At 46.1% G+C, this 14,641-nt stretch overlaps 1 protein-coding gene across 4 annotated transcripts in view; it reads right to left on the bottom strand.

Moving 5' to 3' along the window:
- The window catches only part of Rgs8 (regulator of G protein signaling 8), a 41,368-nt gene extending 40,736 nt beyond the window's left edge, over positions 1-632 (bottom strand). For 2 of the 4 annotated variants that reach the window (XM_060364468.1, XM_060364462.1), the window contains exon 1: positions 367-632. Coding sequence is in view for 1 of the 4 variants with exons in the window: in XM_060364462.1 (XP_060220445.1) it covers positions 367-474 (108 nt within the window). In the remaining 3 variants the exon portion in view is untranslated. The remainder of the gene's footprint in view (positions 1-366) is intronic. The other 2 variants (XM_060364464.1, XM_021632885.2) reach the window with 2 other exon arrangements.
- Positions 633-14,641: the final 14,009 nt, after the last annotated feature.

Raw genomic sequence — 14,641 nt, 5'->3', positions numbered from 1 at the left:
GGTAGCCAGAAACAGGATCCTTGTCTGACAGAAAGCAGACTTCGGGGGGGGGGTGTCCTGGGGAGTTGAGGTGGAGACAGATAGAAAACAAAAACAAAAACGAGAAAAGGAAGAAAGAAATTTAAAGAGAAAGAAAAGAAAAGAAAGAGCACAGTTCATCCTCCACTAACTAGGAAGAACAGGGTATTCCTGAATCCTTGCTCTGGACCAGAGTGGCAGGCTTGCCCTGCTGCGAGGAGCTCTGAGAGAAAATAAGTGGAGATTGTGACAGAGGGAAGTGCCTTTCTGCTCTCTGTTGTCTGTCTTGCTTCTCTCTGGCCTATCCGGAGATACATCTGGCTCCCTGTGAGAAATAGTCTCTCTTACCTGTCTGGTAATGGGCAGCGCAGCTGGAAAGATGTGGCTGGTGTCGGCCCCAGCTGGGCATGGCTCGGTGAAGCCGTGAGTGACAGAGTCAGCCCTCTCCTGGTACATGGGTGAGGGTGGTGGGCCGCGGCCGCCTCACCTCGGGCCCCTAGAAGAGCCCCTGCAACATGCTGCTCCGAGAGCTCTGCTTTGCGCCAGGCTTTGCATCTCATGAAAAGGGAAAGAGCAAAGGAGCCAGCGAGCGAGGGAGCGAGCGCAGAGGAGGGGGCGGGGAGGCAGAGGGAGGGGAGAGGGGCACTCTGACAGATGATGCGCAGCCACGCAGTTGGGGGAGGACCGCCGGCTCCAGCAGGATGGCAGCGCCTGTGTGGATCTCTGTTGGTGGCTTGAACACAAGCACTGGGTGCTCTGCAAGTTCAGCCAGGAGCAGAGAGCAGAAGGGGGTGGCTGAGGTCAGCAACCTGGGAGAAAGAATCCCACCAAGGCAGGGGCATTGGCTTGGAGATATGGAGAAGGAGGAAATACAACCCCACATTCCTGGCCTAGCTTCAAGGTTATCCCTCTCCCCTTCCATAACTAGGAAAAGCCATTTAGACTTAGGATTTAGAATAGCCAGGCAATCCATGTCAAGCACAGCTCCAACTTTCTCAACGACAAGGAAGATATTAGAATAGATGGGTATTAGACAGGAAGTGCTCAGTGTCTTTTGTCACCCTATGCAGAGGCAACCCACACTATTCCCTGTGCCACTTGGACAATGACCTAGCAGGGCCTGTGCTGTCAAGAACAGGATCAAAAGAGAGGTTCAGAGGAGTAGAGAGAAGGTGGCATGTGATGCTTCTGTCTGTAAAGTTCCATTTGGGTGGTCAGGAGCACAACCTTCTGGCTAGTTTGGGCCAGTGCCCAGAGCTGCTTTTGAGCAGCAGGGAGGGCCCTTCACAGGATTCTAGAGCGGGCATGTGATGGGTTCACTGCTCAAGCCCCAGGCTGACAGTCACTGGCTCTGTTTACAACACAGCCAGAGAGAGCTGGTGACAAGGAAATAAACAAATAGTGGAAGAGAGGAGACCTAAGGAAGCTGCAGCTGAGGAGTGCTCCAACAAACACAGCTAATAAAGAGGAAAGAGATCTCAAACACGGGCCTTCTTGGGAGGGAGATGGCAGGGTGTAGAGAGCAAAAAGTGGCTGATTTGGATATCTAGGAAACCATCTTTCCATCCTGCAAGTTAATACTCCTCCGCCAACCATCTCTCTAAAGGATGTGACCAGCACTGACCCTAGAGACAAACCGCTGATGACCAGTCAGGCTCCTGTCCCCACAGATACTCATATCATCATTTTGCTGCTGCCTAAACTGTTGCTCCGTTTCAACACAGTCAGATCAATATAGCAAGCCATTACTGAGAGCCTACTATATGCTACAGGTGAGGCTGAGGGAACAGATATCCTTGTCATGCCAGATGATTAGAGGAAGGGATAGAGATTCAGGTAGCACTCAGAGAGGCAGAGGCAGATCCCTGTGACTTTCTGGGCCAGCCTAAGTCTACAAATCTGTATAGCACAGCCAAGGCTACACAGAGAAACTCTGTCTCGAAAAAACAAACAAACAAACAAACAAAAAAGTGAGGTGCTCAAATCATTATAGAAATGGGAGGAAGTAGAGGATGTCTTCCAACTGAGAGATCCAGGAGAAAAGAGGTTCCTTCTTGCAGTACACAGATGGCCGCAGGCAGATTTTGATCAGCAAAAATGACTGAAATGGAGAAGCCAGGGCTAAGGAATGGCTGGGTGAAGTACAGAGCCCAGAGGTGGCTGAGTTGTCTGGCAAGCAGCGAGGGATCTCTCTAAGAAAGCAGGAGTCATTTTACTCCTTGGATATATGTTTTGAGAAGATACTGTGTTGGGAGCCGCCGCGTGAATGTTTCGCCGGCAGAAACGCACGCGACCACAGGAATCCTTCCGCAGTAAACTTTATTAGTCACGCGATGAAGAGGGGAGAGAGAGAGACCCCCGATGTGGCGCTGTTTATATAAGCCGGGGTCGCACCTGAGTGACGTGTGAATACCCTGACTGGCTGCTTACTTTTACCCCGCCTGATGACTAGGACCATTATGCTAGCGGCCTTGTGACGTGTCAATACCCTGGTTGGCTGCTCACTCTTACCGGCGTGCCTACGCAATCCTTAGCGTGCTCACGCAATCTTTAGCGTGTATACGCATCTGCGCGTGCACCCTGGAGGTTTAAGTTTTGAGGGCGAGATGTCAGCGCCAGCTAGTGGCATCTGAGTCTCGGCTCCCCACATCTCCCTTTTTGTTATAAATAAATAAATGAAAACTGCCTAAAAGCCTATAAGCACGGTACAAGAGGGCCCTAAGCTCGATCAAGCAAACTCCTTCTTTGGGGAGTAAGCGATCAAAAGCTTTAGATTACTCCCTTACCCCACCAGGTGCAATGGAAACAAGTCCTCTGGGTGCAGGGGCTAGGGGAGAAGATTTTTAAAAGGAGGTGACACTCATTCCCGTGCAATGGAATAAAATTCCAGGGAGTGCAAGAGCTGTCACCCTCCTGTCTAGGTACCATAACCGTTTAGGCAAAGGCAACATTAACCTGGATCACTCATCGACTCAGTGCAATGGGTGAAACCCCTGAGGTGCATCGACTGAGTGTCACAGTCTGTTTTAATTTTTTAACATGGATAACCAAATTTTTGGGAGACGATCCTTGTTCCAAGGGTGCTAGTGCTTGCGCGATTGCGACCTAGTCACGTTTGTTTTGGGTATAGAGTTTGCAGAACAACCAGAGTAAAAAACACTAAGCCACGACACAATGCTACACCAAACATTCCGACCCCCACCCAATCTGAAGTAAGAAAAGGCAGAAGAAACCCAGGGTAAAGCCAGTCTGTGGGCAATGAATCCACTCGAGTAGAATTAGTGGTCCTCCTCGCTGTCCTTGATTCTTTCAGCAGTAGCAGGTGTGTCTGTTGGAAGATCATCTTCAGCTGTCACGAGCTTTCGCGTGAGGCGCTCCGGTACCCAGAATGGATTGTTTTCTTCCTGTGGAAAAACACAGACAGCTCCCCTGGATCTTATTAAAATAGGATCCGGGCCTTTCCACTGTCCAGTTAAGACATCCTTCCATATAATCATCTCCTTGGGCCTGTTAGGCCCTGAACAGTGGCGATCAGCAGCCGAATGGCCTTGACTGTCCAAATTTAAAAAATTGAGAGTGAAGAGTGCCAGTGAAACCATCACTCGTGGCACTGAGGGCAGAGCCTCCTGGACTCCTCCCCTTTGTTTTATTAAATAGGATTTTAGGGTGCGGTGAGCACGTTCAATGATGCCCTGGCTTTGGGGGTTGTAGGGGAGCCCTGTGAGATGGGTTATTTTCATCTGATGACAAAACTGTTTAAATTTTTGAGAAGTATAGGCTGGCCCATTGTCAGTTTTTAGAATTTTGGGCTTTCCCCAGGCACTCCATGCCTCCAGGCAATGTTGAATAACATGGGCTGCCTTTTCTCCAGTCAGGGGAGAAGCAAACATAACTCCAGAGCAAGTATCAACAGAAACATGCAAGTATTGAAGTTTACCAAAAAATGAAATGTGGGTGACATCCATCTGCCACACTTGTAGTGGACAGATTCCTCTGGGATTAATCCCAACATGAGGCACAGGTAAGAACTGACAGCAATTTTGACATTGGGTAACAATATCTTTAGTTTTTTTTTTAGTTATGTTAAATCGATTACGCAATGTCTCAGCTGTAACATGAAATCTTTTATGAAACTCCTTAGCCAATTCTAAATTTGAAAGGAGGGCAAATGCAATCATCTTTGTGGCTCGATCTGCCAGGTCGTTTCCACGGGACATGGGCCCCGGTAGACCGGAATGAGCCCTGATGTGTGTAATAAAAACAGGGTATCTTCTGGTAATTAAGGCAAACTGAATCTTTTGAAAAATTTTTGCAAGCTTGCTAGACGCTTTAATTAATCCAGCAGCCTCTAAGATTTTGGTTGCATTTACCACATAACTAGAATCAGAAACAATATTTAAGGGACCTGGAAATTTTTTTAAAACTTCTAACACCACTAAACATTCCACAATTTGAGGCGAGGTCTCATGATATTGCTTAGAAATAACTTTATTATTAACCACATAAGCTCCTATTCCTGTTTTTGACCCATCTGTATAGACTACCAGTCCATCTCGAAGTGGCTTTTGGGACGTTACATGCGGGAAGACTACCTCCTGAGTTAAGGCAAATTGTAAAATAGGATGTTTTGGGTAATGATTATCAATTGAACCACTAAAAGAGGTAACCAGCACCGCCCAAATATCAGAGGTAGCAGTTAATACCTGAACTTGGTGAGCCGTATAAGGCACTATTAAAGACTTTGGCTCCCTCCCAAAGTATGTAATGGCTGTTTTTAACCCACGAAGTGCGAGTTGAGCGACTGCATCCGGATACCATTCAATAATTTTTGTAGGAGAGGCATTGGGATGAACCCACACTAAGGGCCCACCTTGCCATAATACAGCAGTTGGCAAATGTTTAGTTTTAATGACACACAGGTCAAAGGCCTTAGTTTCATCTACACGTTTTAATTGGGCATCCTGTAAAGCGTTTTCTACCACTCGCAGAGCGTGGCTTGCAGCCGGTGTTAAGGCTCTGGGTGAAGAAATATGAACATCCCCTTCTAAAATATCAAATAGGGGCTTTAATTTAGCAGAAGGAATTTTTAAAAACGGCCTAAGCCAATTTATATCACCTAATAATTTTTGAAAATCATTTAAGGTACGTAAATGATCCCTGCGAATTTTTATTTTTTGAGGAACTATTTGTTCCGGATAAATAACAGTCCCTAGAAAGGAGCCCACTTCTGAAATTTGGACTTTTTCAGTGGCAATATGCAATCCCCATTGTTGCAGGGCCTTTTGCAATAAAGGATACGCATCTTGTAAGACGGCTAACTTCTCATGGCACAAGAGAATATCATCCATATAATGAATCAGTAACAAGGAAGGAAATTGCTGTCTAACTGGTTTAAGAGCCATCTGCACATACAATTGACACATGGTGGGGCTATTAGCCATGCCTTGAGGTAAGACTGTCCACTGATATCTCTGGTCTGGCTCATGGCGATTAACAGCAGGTAGGGTAAAGGCAAATCTCTGTCTGTCTTGTGGGCACAATGGAATGGAGAAAAAACAATCCCTGATGTCTATTATTATAATTCTCCATTGCTTAGGTAGGGCTGAGAGCAGAGGCAAGCCTCGTTGGACTGTTCCAAATAATCGCATCTGTGCATTAATAGCCCTCAGGTCATGGAGAAGCCTCCACTTTTCTGATTTCTTTTTTATAACAAAAATGGGTGTATTCCAGGGGGAAGTAGATGGTTCCAAATGACCAAGCTGTACCTGTTCTTTAACCAGCCTTGTAGCGGCTTCTAGCTTTTCAGAGGAAAGGGGCCATTGGGGAACCCATATGGCTTCCTCTGTGAGCCAAGATATGGGTATAGAACCCCCAATGGCAGTTAATGAAAACCCAGGCCTTGTCTTCCTGTATTATTTTCCTGTGAAATTGGGTGCAATCTCCCTTGTTTCTGTTTTCCAAGGCCTCTTCCTTCCTTATAACCCATCCCCTTTATTATATCAATTGCCTGTTGAGAGTATTCGTTGGTCAATGCTAATCCTAAATCCTGCAAAATATCTCTTCCCCAGAGATTGACAGGGAGAGGAAGAACATATGGCATGAAACTCCCTGTTTGACCTTTCGGTGCTTGCCACCTCAAGGAACGTGAACTAACTGCAGGGCTGGCCTCATATCCCAACCCTTGTAAGGAGTGGGACGATTGTGTAACAGGCCACGCCTTAGGCCACCAGGTGGAAGAAATAATGCTTTTATCAGCCCCGGTGTCCAAAATACCAGTAAAACCTTTTCCTTCTATCTGTAATTGTAAGGTAGGCCTGGTCTTAAGATCAACTACCAAATGAGCAAAATCTGTTCCTGTGGAACCGAGCCCTCTTGCGCCCCTTGGTGTTTCGGTAGATGGGAAACAGTCGTGAAGACTTGGGAGGAAGACTAATTGAGCAATCCTATCTCCAGGGGAAATAGAAAATATACCTTGGGGGCAGGAACAAAGCACCTGGAGCTGTCCTGTAAAATCCTGATCTAAAATTCCAGGATGGACCATAAGTCCTTTTAAAGTGAGAGAGGAGCGACCCAGAATAAGACCGACACTCCCTTCAGGCAGGGGACCTTTAAACTCCACTGGGACAGGTTGCACCCCCATGTGTGGCATTAATAAGAATTGGGAGGTGGAACGGAGGTCCAGGCCTGCTGATCCTCTGGTTGCTCTATAGCTGGATAAGCCCTCCTGCTGTCTGTTTGTGCCCCATTTTTTCTGGGGCCCTGGGACTTGGGGCCCTGAAATCCGTTTTTTGGAATATTTTCATTCCTCTCATCAGGGGGGTTCTCATGCTGGATAAGCTTTCCCTGAATATCTCTAATTGAACGGCATTCATTAGCCCAGTGATTGCCTTTTCTACACTTAGGGCAAAGCCCAGGAACTTTCTTTTGCACAGACACATGACAATCTCTCTTAAAATGACCCATTTCACCACAATTAAAACAAACTTTATTGTTTTCAGAACTTGGGCGGTTATTGCTCTGTAATATAGCTGCCGCCAGCCCGGTGTTGGTAAGCGGGCCTCCTAGTCCTCGGCAAACCTTTATCCAATCTGTCAGTCCTTTGTTCCTTCTGGGGATAATGACTGCCTTGCATTCTGGTGAAGCATTTTCATACACCAGCTGTTCTATCATTGGCCGGACCCTTTCCGGGTCTCCAAATATCCTGCCTGCTGCATCCGTCATTCTGGCCACAAATTCTGGGAATGACTCCTGAGGACCCTGGATAATTTTTGTTAAATGGCCCTCGGTCCCACCCTTCTTTGAAAGGGCCTTCCATGCTTTAATGGCAGCAGCGGATATTTGGCCATACGCTCCCCAATCATAATCTGTCTGTTGCTGGACATGTGAACCTTGTCCTGTTAGTAGCTCGAATGTCCAGTGTCGTTGATTGTCTTTTGCACTGGCATTAGCCCTAGCTTGGGATTGGCAGGCATCATACCATAGGGCTTTCCATTTCAAATATACTCCCATATTAGGGAGGGCAGCTTTCACTACAGTCTGCCAATCATTTGGGGTCATTGCTGTAGAGCCTAGCCTCTCAAGCTGCATAATTGTGAAATTAGCATCCACCCCGTACTTATTAACTGACTCTGCCAGCTCCTTGACTAGAGGGTAATCTATAGGCACGTGGACACGGCCTCCCTCCACATCTTCAAATACTGGAAAAGTCTGAAAAATCTTGTGTCTATCTTCTGTTGAAAAAAAGGAATCAGGACAGTGCCTCCCAGTGTAGGATGGGGGAGCACTGGAGACAACCGGAGCGGCCGATTGAGAAAGTGCGCCCTTCCTGTTCCTCATACTACCTTGCTTTTGATATAATAGTGACGGCCGCTCATCCGGATGGTATCGTTTTCTCTCATAGTAGGCTGCTTCTTCCTCCAAATCCTCTCTGTCGGAGGGATATAGCTGCTCAAATCCCAGGGTGTTCTTCCCCTGACCTCTCTCTTCCGTGGCTTTAACGTCCACAGAAGGGTCTTTTTTCTTAGAGACGTCCCTATCTCTATCCATTGGGGCCCTTAACCTCATCTCATGTCCTGATTCTGGCATGTTGTCTTGCAACCTCCCTATCCTTAATCTCCTGCTACTCCTCTTTCTCCCGAGGCAGTCCTTGAGTTTGCACGAGACCAAAAAAAGGAAAGCTATGGCGGCTATCACAGCAGAGAAGGCCATAAGGGCTTCTGCTAGCCAAAATGAGAAACGGGATAAGTCGAGATCGAACATGTCTTTCAGGACAAACCTTAATGTTGCGGTTCTGAATTCCTCCCCACTAAAGGGGGCCCTCCTTACCCAGCAATGTTCCCGGGTTTCGGCACCAGATGTTGGGAGCCGCCGCGTGAATGTTTCGCCGGCAGAAACGCACGCGACCACAGGAATCCTTCCGCAGTAAACTTTATTAGTCACGCGATGAAGAGGGGAGAGAGAGAGACCCCCGATGTGGCGCTGTTTATATAAGCCGGGGTCGCACCTGAGTGACGTGTGAATACCCTGACTGGCTGCTTACTTTTACCCCGCCTGATGACTAGGACCATTATGCTAGCGGCCTTGTGACGTGTCAATACCCTGGTTGGCTGCTCACTCTTACCGGCGTGCCTACGCAATCCTTAGCGTGCTCACGCAATCTTTAGCGTGTATACGCATCTGCGCGTGCACCCTGGAGGTTTAAGTTTTGAGGGCGAGATGTCAGCGCCAGCTAGTGGCATCTGAGTCTCGGCTCCCCACATACTGAGTTGGGAGGAATTGGAGGAAGGTGAAGGTAGTCGTAAATTACCATAAGTTCAAAGGTAAGAGAGGATGAGAAGCCAAGTAAGACAACAGGCTTGAGGGGAAGAGAGCAACTACAGAGATTTGTGGAGGGCGAATCAACAGGACTTGATTTGGCAGGAGGGCTGAATTCAGAAAAGCAGAACACCAGGAGGATGTGAGAATGACTGTACGCTATCCTTTGAGAACTAGTTGTAAATGCTGAGAAGAACAGCTTTGGGCTGGTAAAACCTGTACAGTGCTCGGCTGGGGATGGATTGGTTGAGCTCTGTGAAGCAGAAGATAAAGAGAAGATGGAAAGGCAGGGAAAACAAGAGTTGGCATAACAGATGGAATCCCTCAACAATGGTGAGAAGAGAGAGGTTCAGGAAAGATCCTGAAGAAGTTTAAAGAAAATAAGAGCCAAACAAAGACTAGGGGGAAAAATAACTGTCAGGTAGAGAGAAGGTGGGAGAAGGAGCCCAGACGTCAGAAAACTGACAAGAGTCAAATGCTGAAGAGGGATCAGTGTGGGTGAGAAGAGAGGCACACGTGACCAACCTTGTATCGTAGCTATAGGCAGGAGCCTTAACCTCGGCTTAGAGCAAGGGCTCTCAAGCTTAAGACGAAACACACCCTCTAGAGTGAATTTGGGAGGCCCAACACCCCAGGTTGCCAAGTCAGTAGGGCTAGAACAGAGTCCAAGAATTTGCATCCCTAAGTGTCACAGATACACGGGGTGAATGATAGTCTCATTGAGGGTAAGAAATGAACACAATCATTAAGAATGTCACCCACAAGGAGAGAGCAAATGTGTTTCTTCTCCTGCTTTTGAGGGCCAGCTAAAAGGTCCATGACATCTCACCTGGACCCCAATATCATGTGATGATCCCTCTGCTCTCTGTCCCTGCCCTCTTGACCCTTCTTGGATTGAGACTAAAGACCAACCTTCTTGCAGAGAATCACTTTCCTCCTCTCTCCATTGGTCTAGCAGGGTTCAGACAGTATTGTTTCTTTCCTCAAGATGGAAGAAAATAATCTCCATGCCAGATATTCTTAGTACATTTTTATTACTAACATTATAAATATTGCATCTCAAGCAGATTCCCAGTGATCGCTGGGAATTATGCAGGCCCCACACTGTACATGAGGACATCAGGGTCAAGAGGATTATTGTGCCACGGTATTCACACTGTCACACAAGCAGAATGTCATTTTGTTTTGTTGTTCATTTTCGGATGGGATCTTTCTATTACGTAGCCGTGGCTATCCTGGAACATGGTATGTGGGCCAACCTGGCCTCCATACTTACAGAGCTCCACCTGCCTCTGCCTCCTGATGCTGAGAGTGCCTGGCCAGTATGTCTTTTTTTCTGTAGAGGACACTAGAAGGATTCATCCAGGTTCCTTAGGACCGAGAGAAGAAATAGTTCAGCAATGGAGAGATCTGCTCAGCTAATGGACTGGGAAGGCTCGACTTAAAGAAATGAAATGAAAAGGGGTCAAACAGCAGAATGTGACTGGCTTGTCAGAGCCACAAAAACATATTTTGCTTTAAAGAACAGAAACTCTTTTCTCTTTGTATCCCCGGTACCAGATAAGTACAAGAACCTTATAAATGTTGCAATAAATTGAATCAAGAAATGAGACTAGAGAAAAGGAGGCTGTAGCTTTAAGGGCAAGCAATATCAAGGTGGAGTTTTTAGAGTCAGGGAAAAGAAACTGTTGGCTACAGAGACAAGCAAACCAGAGAGGAAGGAATCAAGGTTTGAGGCTGCATGAACTTCCCTGCTCAAGCACCCTTTTCTTGGTGGAGGAATGAAAGAAGCAGCAGAAGCACACACTGTAGTCTGTGACACACTTACCCAGGCTCACAAGTGTTCCCTGAGTGACATGCATACTGTCACCTGCAGGTGTAGCCTTTTCAGTGTTTAGTTACAATATTTATTCTATTTTGACTCTAAGAAGAGTTGGTGAGTACAGGGGAACATTACAGAGACTTGCTATAATGAGCAACATATTCTGCTACATTTTTTCCTTTAACTAAATGCTTCCATCCAATTGTAAGCTACTTGAGGGCCCATGTCATAATGTCTCATGTACTTGTGGCTCGAATTTTCTTTGTAACCAAGGATGACTTTGAAATTCTGATTCTGCTGCCTCCACCTCCGAGGTGTTGGGATTATAGGCCTGTGCCTAGCCCCAGGGATAGGATCCAGAGCTTCATGCATGCCAGGTAAGCACTCTACCAACTCAGCCCTCATCAGTTTCTTACTAGTGTCCCACTCTGTGCCTGTCACATACATACGAACCCCTCCCAAATAAAACTTGGTTTCTTAAGGAAGAAATAAGCATGGGAATGACAGAGAACATGAGGAGGAAAAAAAGGAAATAAGGGAAGATATAAAAAAGGTTGTGAAGGTGGGTGAGCGGAGTGAGACACAGCTACGGGGTGTGGTGGGAGAAAGATGGCCCTAGTGAGATCCGCAGCTAATCTCGGGGAGTTTTGAATGCAGATTTGACGGAGGTGAATGACGAAGGGGTGGAAATCCATTCCTGGATTGTCTGACCCAGTGGCATCCTAACACCTTCTAATAACACTCTCTTTCTATTACACTTGTATTTGTTTGGGGTAAAGTGCATAGGGCCCAGGGTGCATCTGAAGGTCAGAGGACAGCTTGCAGGAGTCAGTTTCCTCCTTCCACCCTGTGGGCTCCCAGGATCTAACTCAAGTCAGTAGGCTTGGTAGGACACGCCTTTACACCCCATAACATGTGTTTCTGAAAGTGAGAGAACAGGGCACTGGCAAGATGGCTCAGCATTTAAGAGCCCTTACTGCTCTGGCAGAGGAACCAGAGTTGGTTTCCCAGTCACTCCTGTCAGGCAGATCATGACCTCTACTTCAGCTCCAGGACAATCTGCCACCCTCTTCTAGCCTCCGTGGGCATCTGCAACACGCCGCGCACGCACACACACACATAAATGAAATGAAAACAAATCTATTTTTTAAGTGGAAGAATGAGACAGAAGAGAAGATGAGAGACAAAACAGGTGAAGGGTGGGAGAGATTCAACCCATGAAAGAAGCTTGACCCCTGTTTTGTGGCTTTGAAATGGAGGGAGAAGCCAAGAACCAAGGGATACAGTTACCGCTTGTAGCTGGAAAACCACATCAAAGATGCAAGATGTCCAGTCTGCAAACACCGGGAATTGAATGCAAAGAGCCAAAAGAGCAGGAAAGCAGATCTCTCCTGGAGCCTTAGGAAGGAACCAACCCAATCAACAACTTTAATGTTAGCCCATTGGACGCGGGTGAAACCTCTAGCCTACAGAACTGTATGATAATGAATTTGTGCTTAGTCACTGCTGCGTGTGTGGAATTTGGTACAGCAGCAATGGCAGCAGTAAGGGTATTTCTGCATTTAGGTAGAAGCTAAATACTAAGGGCAATGAATACTAAACAAGCAGGAATACAGAAGACTGTTAAAAAGCAGAATCAGAAATGAAAAGCCAACCAAATGGTGGCTTTTCATATGTAAAGTTTACCTTCCTTCCCTCCCCACCTTTAAATAACCTGTTAGACTCTTTTTCCTTCTCTTCCCTTCCCAGGCAGATCCTACTTCCAGGAAAAATGGCTCTAGCTCTCTGATCAATTAGCTGCACTTGAGGATGGTTCTGCCCTCCCACACAGTATTGGCTATGACAGGGAACACAATTAAGGCCCAGGCCCTGGGAGAAGAAAAGTGTAGAGAAGGCCACCTCCTGCAACAGAAAAAGAGTGTGTCTGACCACGAGAAAGCAGAGCCTGCCAGCTGGAGGGAAGAGAGAAAATAAACAGCAGAAATATTACCAAAATAGCCCAGTCCTAAGGCACGAAGGAGCCGGAAGGTTCCAGATAGAAAGAAAATTGGATGAGCTGATCAGTAGACAGATGGATAGAAATAGTTAATAGTCAAAGACACAAAAAATAGAATAAAATAAAAAATAAGCTTCTGAACTCTTCAGATGTATCAGTTGATGTAGAAATCCATGAAAGGCCAAGCCAGTACTTGAGAGCCGATGAGCAGAGGTCCCCACGGGCGCATGGGTACATGGCACACACATGTGTGCATGCATTGCTGGTGGGTTAAACCTTGTATGTTCGGGTTGTTTGAAGCAAACAGAATTTAAAGTACCTACCAGGAATTCCGTTCCCAACCTTCATTTTTCGCTTTCCTGTTTCCATCGGCAACAGACGTGCACAATGAAGAGGATGGACCCTGGAGTCTGAGTATTAAGCATTAGCCCAGGCGATCATCAGTTCCGTGACCTAGAATAACTCACTAACCTCTCTGTACCATGTGTACTTCTCTGTAAAATAGGGACCTCCCTGTGGTCATCACAGAATCCTGATGAAACTGGATGAGTTTGGATGATACCCCTCTACATCTGCATGACCCACACTCCCCTTAGCACCCTATGCTTGGCTTAGAAACAAAGCCATCCTCAGTGTGCAGGTACTATCTTGTCTTTCTTCTGTCTCTGGCACCCCTATTAGACTATATATCCCTTGAAGACAAGAACCAGTTCTCCTGTTTCACTCTGCTTTCCTTGTCTCATCAAAATCTCAATGATGAAACGGCACTTTATCCCTCTCCAAGTGTGGTGGTTTGAATGAGAATGGTTCCCACGGGCTCATATACTTGAATGATCAGTCACCAAGGGGTGGAACTGGGTTAGAAGGATTAGAAGGGTTAGGAGGTGTGGCTTGTTGGAGAAAGTGTGCCACTGGGAATGGGCCTTGAGGCATAGGCCAAGCCACCCCCCCTCACTCTTCCTCTAGCACTTATCTGCACACTGCTATGCTGCCTACCCTGGAGATAATAGACTAAACTAAATGCCTTCTCCTTTTTTTGTGTGGTTTTGTTTGTTTGTGTTTTCAGACAGGGTTTCTCTGTATAGCTCTAGCTATCCTGGGACTTGCTCTGTAGACCAGGCTGGCTTTGAACTCACAGAGATCCACCTGCACTGCCTCCCAAGTGCTGGAATTAAAGGCATGTGCCACCACTGCTGGGCAATTCTTTCTCTTTAAAAAGGTGTCTTGGTTATGATGTCTCTTCACAGTGACTAAAACGCCAGGTTCTACAACTACTGACATATAAAGCATGTAATCAGTTCCCACTTGGATCTTTGAGCCTCCATATTTACTAGGTTTTCTATATGTGTTTCCTCTTCTACGATTCTGAGTTCCACTTTTCACCTGCCAGCTGGAAGTCTCATCTGAAATAAATTGTTAAGGCAATATGAACAAATGACACAGTGATCCAATAAGCCATCACTGAGGTGTTAGAAGGCGCTAAAGGTGTCTCGCATGGCAGTCCTTCACCTATTCATAGTGCTGCCTACCCATGCTCTTTTGTACTATCTCCCACACTGACCCTGGCTTGAAATTTTTCCACTGAGGCTCCGTTACCTGCCAGACATTCTTAATGTATACAACCCAACTTCATTCTTAATATCAAACCTGAAAATTGACACAGGAACCTAATGAAATCCAGGCTGGATTAGAAAACTTATTTGTGACTATGTCCTCTAAAAGACTGATCAAACTTTTTTTTTCTTCAAAGTGACTGATTTAATTTTTTCTTTTATGTATTAGTTCGCTAATCTACCACACATATTCCCCATTAACAAACCCAGCACTTTGTGCCATAGAATTTCCACATCTGTATGTCATAACCTAGCAAAAATTTTCTAAATTCTCGCTTAATAGTACAGAATTATCAATCTTTCATTTTTCCAAATAATATTAAAAATCATATTTATTACCACTATCATTTTATAGACTAAAGATAATTTTAATTCAAA

The sequence above is a fragment of the Meriones unguiculatus genome, chromosome 11 (assembly GCF_030254825.1).
Source record: "Meriones unguiculatus strain TT.TT164.6M chromosome 11, Bangor_MerUng_6.1, whole genome shotgun sequence".
Taxonomy (NCBI): domain Eukaryota; kingdom Metazoa; phylum Chordata; class Mammalia; order Rodentia; family Muridae; genus Meriones; species Meriones unguiculatus.
This window is presented reverse-complemented; position numbering and strand designations above follow the sequence as displayed.